At 40.5% G+C, this 20943-nt stretch overlaps 2 protein-coding genes across 4 annotated transcripts in view; one reads left to right on the top strand and one right to left on the bottom strand.

Moving 5' to 3' along the window:
* Positions 1–20943, top strand: part of TXNRD1 (thioredoxin reductase 1) — a 72627-nt gene that overhangs the window by 24863 nt on the left and 26821 nt on the right. For all 3 annotated transcript variants that reach the window (XM_030856206.3, XM_030856207.3, XM_030856208.3), the window contains exons 5-8: positions 14191–14333; positions 14747–14862; positions 18292–18517; positions 20780–20872. In XM_030856206.3, the coding sequence (XP_030712066.1) occupies positions 14191–14333; positions 14747–14862; positions 18292–18517; positions 20780–20872 (578 nt within the window). The remainder of the gene's footprint in view (positions 1–14190; positions 14334–14746; positions 14863–18291; positions 18518–20779; positions 20873–20943) is intronic.
* On the bottom strand, positions 6007–7808 carry LOC115852915 (kelch-like protein 15). The gene is given in 2 exon segments (XM_030856201.2): positions 6007–7139; positions 7142–7808. Coding segments are annotated over 2 exon segments (1776 nt in total). The 3' UTR covers positions 6007–6030.

The raw sequence follows: 20943 nt of genomic DNA, 5'->3' as shown, positions 1-20943 counted from the left end.
GCCATGGCTCACAGGCTCAGCTGCTCCGCGGCATGTGGGATCTTCCCGGACCAGGGCACGAACCCGTGTCCCTTGCATCGGCCAGCGGACTCTCAACCACTGTGCCACCAGGGAAGCCCTGTTGTTTGTTTTTTTAATGGATAAAATCACGGGGGTTATCCTGTGTCGTGTTAGCTCTGTAGCTATTATTATGTATGGTAAGAACAGATATTGCACTTGGAGTACCTTTTTATAATAGAAAACCAGAATTCTTTCAAATAAATTCTCATAGTTGTATAGAGTTTCCTAAGGAAGTGCAAACTACATTTGCTTTCCTTTGAAGCTATTACATTTTTCTCTCACCAGAAAAGTCTGTTCCATGAGCTGATATTTGGGGGGATTGTTTGTTGAGAAGGGGGGGTTTTGTTGGATTAAAAATATTTAGACTACCATAGAAACCCTAGAAAAGTTGAACAGGAATCCGTTGACTTTAGAAGGTGTAGATGACATTATCTGTAGAAGAATAAAATGAGGTCTGGCACAGCTTCCTGCCTAATTAATTACGTAGGTCACTATATCCTTGAAGAGTGAGACTCCAACCCTTATCTGATTTTAGTTCTGAGGGACATTGGAGGGAAAATCTTCTAGCCAGCAGCTAGGGTAAATTGTTTTGTGGCTTTTTCTGAGTTTTAATTAAGAGTTACTAGATACCCATGTGTAAAAGGTATAAACACATGCTTTGAAAATTTTTGCTCTTCCTCTAACCTAGTCATGCTTCCTTTGTTGATGCTTTTAACTTGAAGTTTTCTTATGCTGGGGTCATATCTCTTTCCTCAGACCCTTAGAAGGCTACTTTCTGTCAGTGACCTTTGGAGGCCTGAGACTGGTACTGAGAGTTTTGTTATTTGGTTCTAAGGTGCCATGCTCCATGTCCTTTTCCCTTGCCCAACAGAAAGGCAGTTGAGCAGACTCTTGACCTATGGAACGTGAATTTAACACTTCATCTGCTGGTGGTCCACCTCTGTTTTTCACCTCTACCCTCCCCGCCACCTCCCAAGTTATTTACTCCCGTGTCTGAATGCCCAACTGAGTCTGCTGTTAATCCACTCTTTGCCTTCCTGGGAGCCTACTATCAATGTACTACCCAGTTAACAACAGAGTCTCTCTTCAGTTAATGTATTAGACTTTTTAGTAGACTTTTTAGAAATCCTACTAGTGAAGTTATATAATATTACTATCAAGTGCTTGTTCTTTGTACTTGAGTCTCTGCTGGGGAAATACACAAATATTTATAAAGATAAATAACACAAATCTGTAGGTACACAGGTTTTGTTATCATTGATGTACCAACTAAGTACCCTGGGAGCCCAGAGGTGGGATCGGTAAATGATTTAAGAGGTGACTGGAGATGACTTTTTAGATGTTGTGTCCTTGACAGCCAGCAGAGGAGGGGAAGGTCAGTTCATTTAGACAGTGAAGGAACGAGGTACATATTTGAAGAATAGTAAATACCCTGGCATCTCCAGAGCAGGGAGCATGTGGGGAACATAAACGAGGACATTTGCTGTGGGCTGAACACCCTGGGTGGTTTGGAACAAGGGTAGGAGGAGGAATGTGGACCAGCTTAGGGAGCTGCACAGTTGTGCTGAGGGCAAGTTGGAACAGATGTTTTGTGATTGTTGGGATAGTAGCGGGAAGAAAATGGGGAGAGGAGATAAAGACCATAGCTGGAGCAGAAAGGAAGCTACCATCTTTCCCCACTACCTACCTCAGCCTCCTGCCAGCCTTATGGATTCATCGAGGTCCTGCAGGACAGGAGTCGTGATTAAAGTCAGATCATCTCATTTTCCTCTTTATTCTCCATTCCATCTTTTTTTTTTAAGATTAAAAGTATTTTATTTAAACTTTTCTTCATAAACACTTTTAACATTTTTTTTCAATTTAAAAACAGAATGGATAGCATAAACATGTTTTGAATAGATTATATTCACGGCTTGGGAAAAATTACCTGACAAAAATGTAAAGACTTCCAAAACAGGTATAAAAGGCAAACCTTAAATTATTCTAAGATTTTTAAATCGGCCCTAGGATTATTTGACTACTGGCCCAAAATGTACCTAAAGGTCAAAATATTTTTTCTATAGACAAAATATGCCCAAGGGGTATAGGGCATATACAAGTTAGATAGAAAATAACCTCTCTGATCACCTCACTGGAACATTCCTTCAGAAAGCAAACACCTAATCCTTACTGATATACTGATTAATAAGGTTTTTAATGTAGTTGTTCCCAAAGATGTAAAAAGAAAATCTAAGAACATTAAGGAGGAACAAACAAAGCTGACAGCATTCTCTCAATGTTACTCGTGTAATATTGAAGTTATACTGGTATACTGAAAGGAAACCACTTCCATGAGTTTACCTATTCCAGTCTATGTCTATTGAATATTTGACTTTATAAACTCTTGATAAACTAGTTTTTCAGAACTTTCATTTTTAAGATAAATCTCTTTTTAGAAGATATTTATCCCCAAGCCAACTCTAATCTGATAGAACGTATGATCCCTAAAAATGTTCAGAGTACAAAAAAAATAAAAAAATGTATAATAGGCAAACAGGAAAAATGGCACGAGCAGTTTTACTGCCATATAGCCCTCATTTATATCTAATTTACACTATTATCTATGTTGTTTTACTTCAGTCTAAAATTTTAAATTACGTATTCTCAAAAGAGCTAGTCTTTTCTGAGAGATAGCTTATAAACTGAAATAACAATTTATATTATAAACTGAAATGTTATGACCTACAACCACATATACATATATAAAAATAGTCCCACTGAACGTTTGACATGTTTAGATAATGCAGCTCAAATAATTTGTTATAAAGTATTTTAAAGCTTAGTTTCATGTAATCAAGACGAAACCATTTTTACCACTTCTCCCCACACAAATGTGTGTCCTTTACTATGACTCGAGCAGGCTTCCCAGAATGAGGTGTCCAGAGGTGCTGCTTTAGAAAAGATAAGTGAAGGGCTCAGTCAATATTTCACAAATTATAGTAACACTCACACAGAGTAATGAGGACACAGAGAAAGCTGTCTCAAGAAAAGCTAATAATTCTATTAATTAAGCTTTACTTTTTAAAAACCAGTAGTATTTCTTCCAATACAAAACCTTCAACGTGAGAATCTTGAATTTTATGAAAAGGTTGTAGTGCAAGGATTTTCTTTAAGCAGATTAAAATAAAAACTTAGAAGGTCAAAGACATGGAAGAGAACAAACGTTTCTAATTAAGATGCAATTAACAAAAATCAGCTATTTTTGTAAAGTCTGGCATTTAAAATGTAAAGTGAAAATTAACACACAAAGATCACAGCAATTACACTGTATAGTTTTAAATCTTACTGAATTTTAAAAAAACTATTTTGAGCACATATAATGTATATAAACAAAAATGGTTCCAAATGAAGCACACAAAAAATAAACTTGAAAAAAATTCTATGAAAAAATTTTCCATAGTTTAGTATAACAAAAATAAATCTCTTTCAGCAATTAAACCATAATTTAAAAAGGGCATGTAAGTTAATCATGGATTTAAAATAAGCTAAATTAGCACTACATATAAACAGAAGAGTTTTCTCATATTTTCAGAACCCAAGCAATAACAACCATTCTTAAAGCTCAAAACTGATTACAGCTGACATCAGGTCAGACATGACTTACGTGTGAAGCTAAACCCAGAGTTAGTTCAAGTTAAAAGATTTCACAAATTTTCCAAAACATGAACTTCGATCTTGGCCTTGTGTTTTTACAATGAAGACCAAGAATATTCAATTGTTTGCCCAGATCTTACTTTAACTAGGACTACGAAGTCATATCTAAGCAATTAAAGAGAACCACCACTGGAGTGTAAAAGCCTGATGGGGTTCCCTGTCTTGGTCTTTTCCAGCAAAAGACAACAATGAGGAAAATAATGAAGACATTACTGTTATTTTCTTTAAAGCAAGACGGCACACATATAAAACACTAAGCCAACTAATATATTAGAAAAAGAATTAAACGGCTAATCTAACTCCTAGTTTTCAAAAGTAAAATGACTAAAAATGATTTTTAAGATGTAGAAAAAGACTTTTACCCATATTACCATGGGAAACAGGATACTGAATTTCGTTTTTAGAAACTGAAAGTAAATGATAGGACCACTTAATAAAAATTTAAGTCTCATATACAAAAGAATGTTAAGTTGATTTCTAAAGCCAATCGCAATGTTTCGCTTTTTAAAAAACTACTTATGTACCTGACTGTTTCTAGCCTCCAGTTGTAGTTTTAAAATCAGGTTTTTTTCATAGTTGTCTATTTTAATTGCAAAAATGAAACAAGTCTTCACATTTCGATGATTTCACTCCTCCATTTTATGTTCAGTGGCGGCAGCAGCAAAAAAAAAAAAAAAAAGTGAAACTAGAAAATTTACACAACAGCCATATAGAAGGCATTGCAATATTGCACCAATATCCTAAGGTCTGGCAGGTTTTGCCAGTGTAGATCTAGTCTGTATCATATATAGAGTCTACTCAGAAGAAAATGGCATCAGTTTGGATGATCCACTCCCTGGTTATTCTTGCTTAATTTTGACAACTATATGCTTTTTCTTCGAGTTTAAAGAGTTGAAAGGTGCGGCTAACCCTAAAACACTTATTATAAATGCTTTTAAACAGTTATTCTTGATCCATTCTGAACTTTGAGGTTACTTACTATCTTTCATGCTAGTAGCTTTAAGTAAATAAAACAAAAGCTGAGGGCTTACATCCCCAGTGCCACTAAATATTTTGTACTAAATAAACAAGCAGATATGACCAGTTAAGATTATAATTCTATTCCTTACCTCTAAGTCAAAACTGAGCTCAAATTTTCCACAAGTTGCTACTTTCCATTCAATAACAGATGCAGCAGCCTTATTGAATGTAAAGAATGGGAGTTGCACTTACTTTTAAGGGGCCTTTATTTAGGACTCTGGTATTACCTAAATTCTCTTTAAAAGTGCTTGCGTGCTGCAGGGCCAGGGCTTGCCATATACCACTCCGATGCTCACTAAAAACAGCGTAACATTAAACAGACTGCAAAGAAAAACATTTTCAAAAAGAAGACATACATTGATAAGCAACACTAACGTTTACTTTTGAAAATAAAACATAAAATGTTAGTTTTCATGAAACCATACATGTTTCAGGAATATAAGGAGTTTGAGTATTACTGAATCAGTATGGACTGAAGATAGGCTACTCTGATACCAAACGAGGACTCCAGTTATTTTAACTTTCTAAAAATGTTAATACACGAAAAGACGTTACATCTAGAATACAACAAGTATGGCAAACCGTGTGTGCAAGTGCACTAGCTTAAAAATATAGAATCCTAACCACGCATAAAAGGGGGATGTGCCTTATATATTCATAAGATGTAAGCAAGTGTGGCTATGCTTTCACTAACACAATGCAGATAAGAGAAGGCAGCTTAGAAATAGTGTTCTGAATATAAAAAAGTTAAATTTGTAGAAAATTTATATTTTTGCATTTTCAGCAAAAAGCCATGCAAAAAGGTCAAGAGTTTTAAACTTAAAAAATAAAATCAAAAAGTCTAACAGACTGCAATACACCGAAATAAATGTTCAAAAAGATTTCAGATAGAGATAGGAACTGAAATTACATCCAGTGACACTTATCAGGTCTTCTCTTAGAAGACTCCTGACTCCTACACTGACATTTGAAAGAAATGTTTAAAGCATAACATCAACTTCCCAGATAAGTGAATCGTTCTATTAAACTGCTTCTGGAAGTAGTTTCAAGAGCTAGTGCTTAGAATTGACTTATTGCATGAATTTGAGACCACTAAAAAGAATAAAAAGGATGCGAGAACAGAATGAAAACATTTTCATGTATTAGACCAATGGCTTTGATAGTAAAACTAGTGGGGTTCTTCTTTATGTTTTTTAATTAACTACTTTGTCGCAAACAAATTTTTTGTTTGGCTTTATTGAAGGGAGAAAGATGCCATTAGTTGCAACGTCTGACCTCGTCCAGTATATATTCTGGAAAATGCAGGTTGCATACTTGTAAACCATCCAGCTTGCAGGGCATCCGCGGGTACTCATCTTCCTTCCATTTGTTTTCATCCGGATCAAAAGTGAGAATAGAATCGCTGTAATGACCATTGTAGCAAAGGCCTCCAAGAACCATTATCTGTTTGTCCAGCACAGTCACACCATGGCCACTTCTACCAATTGGCATGGACGCCAAGATGGTCCACTGATCAGTCTCTGGGTTGTACACTTCTGTGGAAGGGCATCCCTGAGACTCAAAAGAGGCCCTCAAGATCACACAGACACCACCGAAGACATAAAGCTTGCCGTTGTAAGAAATCATCTTGTGAAAACATCTAGCGTAATTCATTTTGCTCTTATTCTCCCAACAGTTGGTAACTACTTGAGTTCTCCTGGTCCGCTGTTCTATGGTCCCTTCTTTACTGGGGTCAAACACGCACACTTGTTTGGAGGTGGAAGATGAGGTGATTCCACCAGTGATAAACAACTTGTTATTGAGCACTGTCCCCTCATGTCCGTACTTGTTAACTGGATAAGGATCCACAAATTCCCACTTATCATTGGTGATATCATATCTCTCTGTTGAATAGAAAGTCTCATCTCTGGTTCTGCCTGCTACAGCATAAATAAACTTTCCAGTAACACCAACTGCAAATTCTGAACGTGGTACAGACATGTCTGCCATCCGGAGCCAAGAGTTTTGTCTCGGGTCGTACCTGAACACTTTGGAAGAAGCATGGAATTTGCCGTCTGGGCCCAGTTCTTCCCCACCCAACAAGAACACGAAGTTATTCACGATAGCAAGGCAGTCCGGACGCAGAGGTACTTGTGGGCCCTCCAGTTCCCACCAGACTCTTGGTTTCTTTAAGAGAAGTATTTTACTGTTAACCATGCTATGTCCAGTCATGCCTCGGAATACTGTAGTTTGGGGTTTGGCAGAGCGGATGCGGCTTGATTTCATGTCCAACAGAGGCTGCTGGTGAACGTTCTGAAAGTAATTCAAGGCTTGGTCAACTTCATAGCGCAGCTGTCGGGAGTATCTATAAAATTCTGATGTCTTAACCTGATGTTCTGAATGATGGTATCGGTATGTCTCCAGCGTCTTCTATCATGCCACAGCCAAGACTGCACAGCCTCGTACAGCTCTGTCTCTGGGAACCTGCTCAGATGATCATTATCCAAGTAAGACATGAGCTTCTCAAAGCTCAGATAAGACAGGAAATCAGGCCTGGACATGAGTGGTACGAAGTTGTCTAGCAGAAAGGCGTCCAACTTCTCCCTGACTCCCTCGATGTTTACACTGAAATCATCTAAGAGTCTCATAATTTCTGCACAGTTTTCTAAGCAGATTTTTGCTAATAGAAAAGAGCAGCAGAACTTCACCACTTCTCTAAGTTGAACATACATGGCAGCCTGAAGAATATCATGAACAGTACTCATACTCAGTTCTATAGTTCCATAGTACATAAACTGAAGGACGTGGCTGAAACCGGTAGCAGTTAGACCTTTTAAATGAATTTTGTCCTGATCTCGCTCCCTCATATCTGCGGTAAACATAATTCTGAAGTAATCACTCTGGGTGGCCAAGAGTGCTTTATGGGCCTGGAACTGATGATCTTCAATAACCAGAGTGACATCAAGAAGCAGTCCCTCCTCATACAGTGCTCTGAACCCAGCAGAGACCCTGGTGTCATGGATGGAGAAACAGAATCCTTCCACGTCCCCTGCCATGAATCACCTAACACAGCAAAGTATGCACAAGATGAAATTAATATCATAATTTTTATCAGCACTCCATTAATCCAAAAGCTATATACTTTCATTTTGGAAAGGTAGAACACAAAAGCGCTGTAAATGAACATGTGAAACAAAACCAACTTGTTCACAATCCATACCCTGGAAGCTCGGGGGTCCGTCCAGCCTCTAGTGGACGGCAGTCTGCATCAGGAAGAAGCGGGCCGGACGGTGGGTGGTCAGGTGCCGGGACGGCACTCAGCTGGCTCCTCGAACGTCTATAAGGGGCCGCTCCGGCGGGGGGCGAGTCTGTGCGCCTGCGGCCCCCACGAAACCAGTCCTGGGAAAGAAGACAGCGCTGAGACGCGATTCGAGACAGTCGGGATCTGCACGAGGCGGAGCGGCGTCGGGGCCAGGCCTGGCCTTGCCAACGCCAGGGGCCTTGCAGCACCCGGCGGGGGTCGGCGGTAGGGCCGACTCAGGGCCTTGGGCAGAGAGAGGGGCTGGGGGGTCGCGGGCAGCAGCAGAGGTGCAGGCACTGGCGACGTCGACGACGGCGTCTCTGGGCTTCTCTCTCCATTCCATCTTATTCCAGTACATATGTAAGCCTGCTGTCCCTGGAGGGAGATCCCGTTGTTCCATTTGGCAGACGAGGAGACTGAAGCTCTAGGGGGTGGGATAGTGCGCCCGTGTCATAGCTGAGAAATTGGCAGCACTAAGGTTTAGACTGAAGCCTTACTGACTTCACAGCAGATGGAGTGTACACAAGTGGTGTTCTTTAAGCCCTCGTGGCTTCAGTGGCAATTCCTTTGTAGGACCAGAGTTTTAGGAGCTGTTGTAGTGGCGGGTACTTTCAGAGCTTTTGACATGGCTCTGTGTTTACCTCTCCTCACCATGGTCCCCCCAAAAGGGGCAAGTTCTATATGTGGTCTGTAGGCCATACTCCTCTGGGTCTTTGGGAGGAAAACCTAAGAACCACTCATTTTATTTTCTAACCACTCTCATAAGATCTGTGATCCCTCTCAGCCCCATCATTCCACACATACTCTTTTTACCAGTATTCTCAGTGAGACTTCTTTCCCCAGAGCACCTAGGGTTAAGATCCTTCCTTTGCCCCATTAAAGTGTAGGTTGTTAGCGTAGACAGACTTGGGCACTAGTGCTGACTCTGCTATGTACTACCTGTGTGGTGAGGATTAAATTCAACAGTGTGATTAAAATACCTGCCACTCAGTGAATGTTAGTTTCTGTCCCTTCCTCCTGGACTTGCTTCTTGTAACTCTTCCCTATTCAGAGCGTCAGTAGATTGGAGCAGACTCCGCCAAGCACTTTTCTTGGCTCTTTGTTTAATGGGTTGTAGGAAACATTTGTGGATCTTACAGGAAGTTGTATATTTGAACGGTTTATTTCCCTCTTAAAGAGAAGGACATGTAACAAGAATACTAATCTGAAAAAGTCTAGTATTTATTGGGAAAAATAAGGTTGTTCCAAGCAAATTTTGATTTGTGCTGTAATAATTTCCATATAGTGTCTTCTTCATAGTGAATGCCACTGGCCCTTAAATCTCAATCAGTAACAGTTCTGGAGAGCTATAACTCAGAGTCATGAAAATGTTATTCATTCATATAAGGTCTAGTACTCAAATTGGTATGCAGAAGTAGTGGATGTTAGCTTCAAAACTGTCAACTCTTATGAAAAATGAAGTAGGTGGAACAGAATACTTAGTTTGGTTAGAAATGTAGGAAAGTACATATAATGGGTCTTTAGAATCTTTAAGAGATAAGTATAGGCGTGTGCCAAATGAATTTTATTAACAGGGTCAACAAAGTATAATTCTAATAAATTCAGTAATCAGGTGGGTGGTAAAATATAACTTGAGGAATTGACGAACCTTCTTTCCAGCAACAGAATATATAGGTAGCTGTCACGTAACAATAATAACTCCTTTACTTATTTATGTTGAACTTATTTCTAAATTATATGATGAGGAACTAATAAGTGTACAAAGACGAGGCAATAAAGAAGCCACTACCAGCACAGTCCAGATCTGCACATTAAAACCAGCAGAAGCTCCTGAATTCCGTGGGGTTTTAAAACTTGAACCAAATCAAAGTTACGTTATTTTTCTATCCCTACAGAAATTATTTGTTCAACTAATTTAACAGTTTTAGTTAGCTCTTTGGTGTTTCTTCCCCTTTTCCAGATTTTAAGGTAGAAGCATACAACTTGGTATTTGTATACCTCCCACCCCTGTACGCCTTTGTCAGCAGCAGCAATCCCAGAGTCTTTGACGCGAGCTGTTTGAAGAGCTGTGCCTACTGTTTAAATCCCCTCACTCTTCCTAAATGGAAGCCCGGTGGTTCGCTTACTGTCATCTTCAGCTTTTCTCATTAAGCCTCAGGAGCAGGCTGTGGCCTGGCTGTGGGAACCAGAGCTGGGCGTCACGGGAGTGGCCTGCTGTGCCTGCCGGGGCCAACACCAAGGGAGAGGGAGCCCACCAACTGGGGGAGCAGTTGTTGCCTCCCTCCTTTTGTGCTAAAACGCTTGTGGTGAAGAATACAGTGGATTTAGACAAACATCACTTCGTCATTAGATCTTCGAGGAAGAAGGAAACTTGGGAGGTGTATTTTTCAAATGAGAAACCCCTAGAGGCTGCTGGTCCGTGTTCCCAAGAGATGAAGCATGAAGGCTTATTTTGCATTTTTCAGAAAGAAACACATCTAATCTCATGTCCTGGACCAAAGAACAGCACTCCCGTTTTCTTGGAAGACTGTCCTCTCTGACACTGCAAATAGTTCTGAGCGTGGTGAAGGAGGAAGGGCCCTTTGGACCTGGACCAGGCAGCACAGCTGAATCTGCCTGGTGATGGAGTTGGGGCGGGGGGGTGACATATCCAGGACTCAGCCTGTGATCTGCTCTTTTCCTAAAAGCTCCAAGCTGAGACTGTGCCGAGAAAAGAATTATGTGAGCTCAGTCGTGTAAACTGGATGAATCGGAAGTTTCTGAAAGATTTATTGGCTTCATATTTTTTCAGATTTATCTGTTTGAGTTCTCTTGTGCTCAGGAATTAAGTGTGCCTTTAAAAAATTAAGCGTTTGTGAAGTTTTAGGATCCCAGAGAAAGCAAGGTCATTGGTTTGCAGTTGGGGGCTTGCAGAATTTCTGGATGTACGTATTCGCCTACCACACACCTGAGGGTTCACATACATGTCTGTGCTGCCATGAGTTTATGTGTGGCCCTGGGCAGGTCACCCATCCTTCATTTCCCTGTGTATATAGTGGAAGGAATTTGTGCCCCTTCAGGGACTTTGAGGTGCAAGTGAGCAGGTGAGGCGAAGATGTAAGGATGCTAGTAGTTTGATTAGTATTGTCGAACCCAGGGGTGTACAGTAGGAGGGGGGCGGATCCGGGGCATCCAAGAGTTGGCTTTAAGACCCAGTTGCTGAGGTGGGCGTAAGGGCACACCCAGGTGAAATACAGGTCCTGCCTCGCCAGCTAGAATCAGCATCGCAGAGGCTCAGCGTTGGATTACAGCTGGTAGACCAAGCAGCAGAGTCAGGAGGCCTAGGGGGAATGCTGGGCCATGCCAGCGGATGGGCTGAGTGCGGTTGGGGAGCATCCAGGTGGTATTTGGGAATGCAGGAAGGCAGTGGACTTGGGGCATTACTGGAAGGCAGGGCAGCCCTAGAGAACTGGGGTTCTGGGCATGTAATCAGTCCAACAAGGATCCATTTACTACCAGCAGGATGTAAAGTAGGAATTTGGATTTTATGAGACAGAAACTCAGTTATCAGAACGGAATGCAAGACCCAGGACCATAGGAGCAGGTGGAGGACCTTGGTGCTGAATCCTAAACTGGTGGGCTGCAGCTTTTATTTTTTTAAATTAATTAATTAATTTGTTTATTTTTGGCCGCGTTGGGTCTTTGTTGCTGCTTGCGGGCTTTCTCTAGTTGCGGCGAGCGGGGGCTGCACTTCGTTGTGGTGTGCAGGCTTCTCATTGCGGTGGCTTCTCTTTCTTGTGGAGCATGGGCTCTAGGTGCGCGGGCTTCAGTAGCTGTGGCTCTCGGGCTCTAGAGCCACAGGCTCAGTAGTTGGGGCGCACAGGCTTTGTTTCTCCGTGGCATGTGAGATCTTCCTGGACCAGGGCTTGAAACCGTGTCCCCTGCACTGGCAGGCAGACTCCCAACCACTGTGCCACCAGGGAAGTCCTTGGCAGGCGGATTCTTAACCACTAGTAGGCTGCAGTTTTTAAATTTCTTCTGCCTGAGCATAACCACACTAGAGATTGGTGCCTGCCTACTGTACCAGAGGATGAAGGAACTTTGGTAGAGAAAGGGGATTTAAGGAGTTTGGAAATCAGGTGGGGCCTGACAGTTACAAAGGAAGGCTTTAACAACAGAATTAAGGTTGAATTAGGTCTGATCATTGAATCTGAATTTCTGTCATTGAAATAATTTATTGGTACTATTATTTAGTCCCAGCTATGTCTTCTTTTAGAATATGGTATCTCCTGTAGGATTAGCAGAGTAGAATCCACTTAGTGCTTCTACCACTGTAAAGTTTCAGAAATTAATCTGGCCTTTGATCTGTTGTTTCTCCCTGGGGCTTTATTGGCACATTGCACTGGACAGTTCCTAATTGTAAGGAACTGTAGCGGAGGATAGCATCACTGGCCCTTGGGCATCCCTAATTCACAGTGATAGCCAAAGCCACCACCAAAAATGATGTCTGGGATTCGCTTAAAATATTTTAGTTAAAAGACGTATATGTAATGAGATTGGTAAAATGTTGGTAATTGTTGCAGCTAGTTGATTGGCAAGTGGGAGCGAGTTACACTATTCTGTTCCATTCCTGGTGGGGAAACAGTGAGTCCTGCCTCCTTTTTTTTTTTTTTCCGGTATGTGGGCCTCTCACTGTTGTGGCCTCTCCCGTTGCGGAGCACAGACTCCGGACACACAGGCCCAGCGGCCATGGCTCACGGGCCTAGCCGCTCTGCGGCATGTGGGATCCTCTCGGACCGGGGCATGAACCCGTGTCCCCTGCATTGGCAGGTGGACCCTCAACCACTGCGCCACCAGGGAAGCCCCTGCCTCCGCTTTTTGTAGTGGTGGTGGACGGACACCGGATGGACAGGCTGGTTGAGGCTCCCTGCAGAATCCCTCACGCCCCAGCACGTAATCCTCCTGGCCTCATGACCACATGGCCTCCAAGGTCCCTTTTTTTTTCTCCCCAGCTGAACTGATCTCTGAAGGTTTGCTCCAGTTCTGACATTTTATGGTTCTATTAATTGAATGTTTATAATCTGTGCTCTGGGAGGCCACATGCCAATTTTTGTGCTGTCATTCCTACTTCCAGCGGCTGGCCACTGGTACTCATAGAATTGATTGCATCACTTCCTGCCTGACCAAGCTACTTAGCCCTGACTCTAAGACTCAGACGCTCATTTCTGTGACAGAGGCTTTCAATGCATGTTGATTCTCTTCTCCTTCCTTCCAAACCACAGCTTCCCCAGAACCTGCCTTCTTCTACCACCAGAGTATATTTTACCCGTATCTTTTTTTTTTTTTCATCATCATTGTTGAAGTTAGTAATGAATGAATGACAGGATTGATTTTTATCCATTGAAATTCAATATTATATTAGTGCGTTGGCTCAAAGGATTCATTTTATGGTAGAATTTTAAGACTCTTCCTTTCTTTGGTGAGATGGGAAGTTTGGGAGGCAATGAGGCAGGCTCTTAAACTTCTCTGTCTAGACTAGGGATCAGCAAACTTTTTCTGTAAAGGGCCAGATAGTAAATATTTTAGGCTTTGTGGGCCATCTGGCTTATGTCACAGCTGCTCACCTCTGCAGTTGTTGCATGAAGGCAGCCCTGGACAATACGGAAATAAATGATCGTGGCTGGATTTCAGTAAAGCTTTATTTACAGAAAAGGTGATTGGCTGAATTTGACTGGTGGGGCCTTAATTTGCCAGCCCCCTGGTCTAGACACTGTTAACCAGTTTGGTAACTCCAAATCTGGCTACATCAGAATCTCTTAGAGATTGTTACACATTCAGAATCTTAGGAATCTTAGGTTCTCAAGAACCTAAGTACCTTGTTACCCCAGCAGTCAGTGTTCACAATCCAAGGTACAATTCCTATTCGTTTCTAGATAAAGAAGAAAAAGCTTTGGGTATGGTTATTTTAGTCTTAAGAACTGCCAGAGATTCTGCACTATTTAATGGTCTGGTAGTTTTCTAAAAGGGAAAAATAGTTGAAAAGATTGTTTATGTGCTTGAAATGAAGGACTTGCCCTTTTAGACTAAGTAGTTACCGGGAAATGATATTTACCAGGTGGCAGCAGAAAAGCTAAACATTTTGTCTTACTCTCGTGCAGTGAAACATGACTGGGAGAGAATGACAGAAGCTGTCCAGAATCACATTGGCTCTCTGAACTGGGGCTACCGTGTGGCTCTGCGGGAGAAAAAGGTCACCTATGAGAACGCATATGGGCAGTTTGTTGGGCCTCATAGGATTAAGGTAACCATGTGACAGTGTACGTAGCTGTTTTTGGTGTGTTTTTAAGCTTTTGTTGGGGGAGGAAAAGAGAAGGTGATTATCCTAATAAAAATGATGGCCACTGTGACCCAGACCGTCCAGTTTGGTGATTTTGCAATTACTTCTTAGGGACTTTCTCTTGTGGTGTAGTAAAGGGTAATCTGGATTTGGGGCCACATTAGCTGGATTTGAGTCTTGGCTCTGTCGCTTCCTAGCATTGGGACTTTGAGCGATCCCTTAACTACTCAGAGTCTTAGTATCTCTTTCTTACTGCTTTAGCAAATTTTTATGAGGATCAAATTGGGCAATGTGGTATAACAGCCTTTTTAATTATAACATTTACAATTCTAAAGGATAATAATTTATTAAGAATTGATATATTGGTTCCTTCGTAGGCAACAAACAACAAAGGCAAAGAGAAGATTTATTCTGCAGAGAGATTTCTCATTGCCACTGGTGAAAGGCCACGTTATTTGGGTATCCCTGGTGACAAAGAATACTGCATCAGCAGGTAAGGACAAATTGCAGGGAGAAAAGGGGATTTTTTTCTTTTTTCTTCAAATTTAATCCTTTTCCTGAAACTTAGTTTTTCCACCACATTTTTGTCCAGAGGGACAGGGAATTAGGAAAAAGAGAAAGGAAAAACTGTTTTAAACCAGAGAACATTAAAATTCAGAACTATAAACATTGGTCATCTTATCACCAAGAGTTAATATCGCTGCTAACATATAGATACATGCTTACAATATTTATATTTGAAATTTATATTTGTGTGAGTATATGTTATACGTGTATACTATATAAAACCAGATGGATATTCACATTTTATAAAATAATTGATAGATACGTTTTTGTTTTTCCAAAACTAGAATCACATATTACCTTTATGTAGATGCTAAAAAAATTAGAGGATAGCAGGCCATTTAGGTTTCTCAGATCCTAGTTTTTCCTTACTCCTTTGCCATTTGTATGGTTGCATTGTCAGTGTAGAGGGACCTTCTGAAATCAGTGAGTCAAGCAGGAAAGTTTTGCTGTGTGGTTTATTTTTGTCCATCAAGTGATAATAATGGTGACATTATTGTTCAGGAGTTTTGAATTATGAAGTCATTAAGACATTGTTGATAAGTATGTCTTCTTGGATGCTTTTTGCCCAGGACTTTCTGGTTTTCTGATGGTGTTATAAATTACTTGTTTTTAGGCTTTTTTTTTTCTTTTTTCTTTTTTTTTTGTAATAGGAGTTTATCCTTTGAGCCTCATCGGGGGCAGCTCAGATGACAACTCTTGTCATTGCTGTCTTGGATGGGCTCCCTTCTCATATTTTAAAAAACTCATCTCCCAACAATGCTTTTATGATCTCTTATGTCTTGTATCTTCCTCATTCTGCTAGAAGATTCTGTCAGGTTTTACTTTTTTTTTTTTTTAACATCTTTATTGGGGTATAATTGCTTTACAATGGTGTGTTAGTTTCTGCTTTATAACAAAGTGAATCAGTTATACATATACATATGTTCCCATATGTCTTCCCTCTTGCGTCTCCCTCCCTCCCACCCTCCCTATCCCACCCCTCCAGGCTGTCACAAAGCACTGAGCCAATATCGCTGTGCCATGCGGCTGCTTCCCACTAGCTATCTACCTTACTACGTTTGTTAGTGTGTATATGTCCATGACTCTCTCTCGCCCTGTCACAGCTCACCCTTCCCCCTCCCCATAACCTCAAGTCCTTTCTCTAGTAGGTCTGCATCTTTATTCCTGCCTTACCCCTAGGTTCTTCATGACATTTTTTTTTTCCTTAAATTCCATATATATGTGTTAGCATACGGTATTTGCTTTCTCTTTCTGACTTACTTCACTCTGTATGACAGACTCTAGGTCTATCCACCTCATTACAAATAGCTCAATTTCGTTTCTTTTTATGGCTGAGTAATATTCCATTGTATATATGTGCCACATCTTCTTTATCCATTCATCCGATGATGGGCACTTAGGTTGTTTCCATCTCTGGGCTATTGTAAATAGAGGTGCAATGAACATTTTGATACATGACTCTTTTTCAATTATGGTTTTCTCAGGGTATATGCCCAGTAGTGGGATGGCTGGGTCATATGGTAGTTCTATTTGTAGTTTTTTAAGGAACCTCCATACTGTTCTCCATAGTGGCTGAACCAATTCACATTCCCACTAGCAGTGCAAGAGTGTTCCCTTTTCTCCACACCCTCTCCAGCATTTATTGTTTCTAGATTTTTTGATGATGGCCATTCTGACTGGTATGAGATGATATCTCATTGTAGTTTTGATTTGCATTTCTCTAATGATTAATGGTGTTGAGCATTCTTTCATGTGTTTGTTGGCAGTCTGTATATCTTCTTTGGAGAAATGTCTATTTAGGTCTTCTGCCCATTTTTGGATTGGGTTGTTTGCTTTTTGTTATTGAGCTGCATGAGCTGCTTGTAAATTTTGGAGATTAATCCTTTGTCAGTTGCTTCATTTGCAAATGTTTTCTCCCATTCTGAGGGTTGTCTTTTGGTCTTGTTTATGGTTTCCTTTGCTGTGCAAAAGCTTTGAAGTTTCATTAGGTCCCATTTGTTTATTTTTGTTTTTATTTCCATTACTCTAGGAGGTGGGTCAGAAAGGATCTTGCTGTGATTTATGTCATAGAGTGTTCTGTCTATGTTTTCCTCTAAGAGTTTGATAGTTTCTGGCCTTACATTTAGGTCTTTAATCCATTTTGAGCTTATTTTTGTGTATGGTGTTAGGGAGTGATCTATTCTCATACTTTTACATGTACCTGTCCAGTTTTCCCAGCACCACTTATTGAAGAGGCTGTCCTTTCTCCACTGTACATTCCTGCCACCTTTATCAAAGATAAGGTGTCCATATGTGCGTGGATTTATCTCTGGGCTTTCTATCCTGTTCCATTGATCTATCTTTCTGTTTTTGTGCCAGGACCATACTGTCTTGATTAGTGTAGCTTTGTAGTATAGTCTGAAGTCAGGGAGCCTGATTCCTTCAGCTCCTTTTTTCATTCTCAAGATTGCTTGGCTATTCGGGGTCTTTTGTGTTTCCATACAAATTGCGAAATTTTTTGTTCTAGTTCTGTGAAAAATGCCAGTGGTAGTTTGATAGGGATTGCATTGAATCTATAGATTGCTTTGGGTAGTAGAGTCATTTTCACAATGTTGATTCTTCCAATCCAAGAACATGGTCTATCTCTCCATCTATTTGTATCATCTTTAATTTCTTTCATCAGTGTCTTTTTGTAGTTGGTTTTCATATTATAAAACCCATATGTTGAAAGTTTTCCCCACCCCTCTCCCCACTCTTTTTTTTTTTTTTTAATATTTATTTATTTGGCTGTGCTGGGTCTTAGTTGCTGCATGTGGGATCTTTTAGATGCAGCATGCGGGATCTAGTTCCCTGACCAGGGATCGAACCTGGTCCCCCTACATTGGGAGTGTGGAGTCTTAACCGCTGGACCAGCAGGGAAGTCCCTCTCTCCCCCGCTTGATAATTGGTGTTGTAGGTGAGGGGAAGTAACACCGGGTTTGTACCTCAGGGAGAGCTGAGTGGTGGGAGGAGGGTGGGAGTTTGGGTTTGCAAATGTATGGTTGTAAACACGTCAGTGGAGAATTATTCTGGATAGTACAGAATAAATGTGTTTGACTGGGAGTTGGGCTAATGTCAGAGTTGTATGGTTTACTGTGCTGAGCCATGGTAGCTCGAGCTGCTTCCAGAGCAGCTAAGTGGCAAGAAAGGAGAGTGTCTAAGACCTTATCAAATCTTCTCAAATATTATGTGTGTAGCTAATTGAATGTTTTTAATTTTAAAAGTGTCTTGTTCTTAGGAAAGTAAAAAGGTCTACTTCGATATGGTCATTATTCACATATGAACATTTTTCTCTTCTTTCTTTTCTTCCTTTTAAAAAAAAATTTTTCTTTTTCAGTGATGATCTGTTCTCTTTACCCTATTGCCCGGGTAAGACCCTGGTGGTTGGAGCATCCTACGTTGCTTTGGAATGTGCTGGATTTCTTGCTGGCATTGGTTTAGATGTCACTGTTATGGTACGGTCCATTCTCCTAAGAGGGTTTGACCAGGACATGGCCAACAAAATCGGTGAACATATGGAAGAACATGGTATCAAGTTTATAAGACAGTTTGTACCAATAAAAGTAAGTGGGGTTGCCTATATGTTTGTTGATTCTATACTCATGTTAAAAGGCAAGAGAATAGAGTTGGGGTGAGTGATAGAAGCCTCCTTTCAGCATTATAAACCATTGGGAATGCTGTAATTCCTCAACTTGTGTGATTTAGGTGTATAAACTGGTACCTTCCTACCACCTAAATAGCTTTGTTCTTGTTTGCAGATTAATAATTTCCTTCCCTTCTCAACTTTACCACCTTTATTAGTTCTCTTCTGCTTAATGCTTTCCTTTATGCATTCCATTATTTTATTATCTTTGGTCTATTATACTTGTTTCGTTCTACATACCAGTTATTTAAATAAGAGTTTAAGATGACTGGTTTTTTTTTTTTTTCTTGCAAAAGACATTTCTATTTTGTATACAGTATAGTCCACAGATGCATTGTATTATTCTGGCCTCCCTGGAAGTGATTATCTAATTTTGTTATGTGGGCTGGCCTGTTTTGCTCATGTAATCTTCTTTTGAAAATGCTGAATAATATGCCAAGTTATATTTGAGACTTGTTAACATTACCACAAATGTTTTGATACATAAGAGTGGCAAAATCGATCACTTTGCATACCTCAAAGTAACAGTTTCCTTTAGGGCAAGTAAGGATGGGACTGTTTTGTTAAAATTAAGGAATTTTAGCTGTCATTTTAAAAATTGCTTATTGGGTTAATAACATAGGTTTTCTGTGGGACCATGAATCTCTTGATGCCGATAATCTCTTGATGAGCGTGGGCATCAGAATGACTTGGGTGCAAACGCTGTTCTCCCAGTTTCTTACTATTATGACTCTGGGAGAATTACTTAACTTCTCTGGGCCTCAGTTTCTTCTGTAAAATGATGATAATTGATAGCACCTATCTTAGAGTTCTCATGAAGATTGCATTAGCATTACGACGATGATTAGAAAATGGCAGCTGTATGTATATGCTATACTGATAGAAAAGTGGCATCTTCCTTTATAATATCTTAACATTTGGGGCATTGTAGGCCCTTTGAGAATGTGGTGGACTATCCCTAGTGAAATAAACTTGTGTCTGTGTACATAATATCTTGCTGGGGTTACCAGGGTGTCCCTGATCCCCGCAGGCAGGTGGTGAACGCTGGCTGTATTATAAAGTGACCCAGTGGACGAAGCCTTCTGTGGAGAGGAGGGAAAGAGAATGCATTTTAGGCAAGAATATAGCATGTGCAAAAAGGCCATGGGGAATGAAATTGTTCTAAAGGCAGAAAATGTGCTAGTTACAGGAAAGGCCTGACTGGAACACAGAAGTGAGTGAGGCAGAAAGGAATTTGAGGGAGGGATGAGGCCTTTAATATGTTTAAGCAAATCTAAGCCATGGACCAATTCAACTCTTCTCCAAAAATTAGAATATTTTAATTTAAACGGAAAGACATTTCCAGTATGTTCAAAGGGGCTTAACTACGTAAGAAAGGAAAGGAATTTTAGAAGGGAATCTTTACTATTTGTTGACGTTGAAAATAAAATGACGCTTCACAGTTTTCCCATACAGAGTGTATTGTATTTTAAAGGTAGGGTAGAAATTGCAGTTGATTTTATGGGTCTCTTCAGTAAGTATTATACAGAAACCCATGATTTGGCTGTTGACGTCTATGTGTAGTAGGTTAATATGTTCAGACTCATTTGCTAGAGCACAAGTACCAGGGCTTGCTCAGCCTTCCTACGTCCTCACCTGAAGACAACCCCTAGTTATGACAAGCACACATACCCCCTCACCCACTATGATTTTTAGGGCTTTCTGGCTCTTATCTGTATCGTGATTGATCTATTTCCGTGTCTATTCTTTGTTGACAAAGCTGAACATATGTAGTCAAAAGGGAATGTACGAATGTGAGCAGCATGGGATTAATGGTTCTGGGTAAGTCATAAGATAGGAGCCTGGCAGAAGCAGTAAGTCATTGGTTTAATTTTAGAGATTGTAGTGTACTTTCTCTGGCTTTCTCCTTTCCTGCTTTCTCTCTGAATTTTATTCCGTTTGAGAACTATTTGAAGGAAAGCCCCTCTAGCAAACATTAAGCAGTGAGAAAGAAGGAAATACATAAAAGAACCACATGTCATCCTAAAGATGTTAATGCGAGGGAGGTGGGACATAAAAGACCTTCCAAGCCAAATTTCATGTTTTAACTTCGGGTTAACCAGATAGAAGGAGAGGGCATAATTAGCCATCTTGATACTGATACATGTCTTTATCGTGGAGTAAAACTTTATCACTTTTGTAGGTTGAACAAATTGAAGCAGGGACACCAGGCCGACTCAGGGTGGTAGCTAAGTCCACTGATAGTGACAAAACCATCGAAGGAGAGTATAATACGGTAAGGAATGGACCTCGGTCCTACTTAATTATAAAACAGATAGTGTGCTCACTGGATGTTTGCTGGGTTGC

This window comes from Globicephala melas, chromosome 10, assembly GCF_963455315.2.
Source record: "Globicephala melas chromosome 10, mGloMel1.2, whole genome shotgun sequence".
Lineage (NCBI taxonomy): Eukaryota > Metazoa > Chordata > Mammalia > Artiodactyla > Delphinidae > Globicephala > Globicephala melas.
Note: the sequence above shows the minus strand (reverse complement) of the source record. Positions and strands in the feature narration are given on the sequence as shown.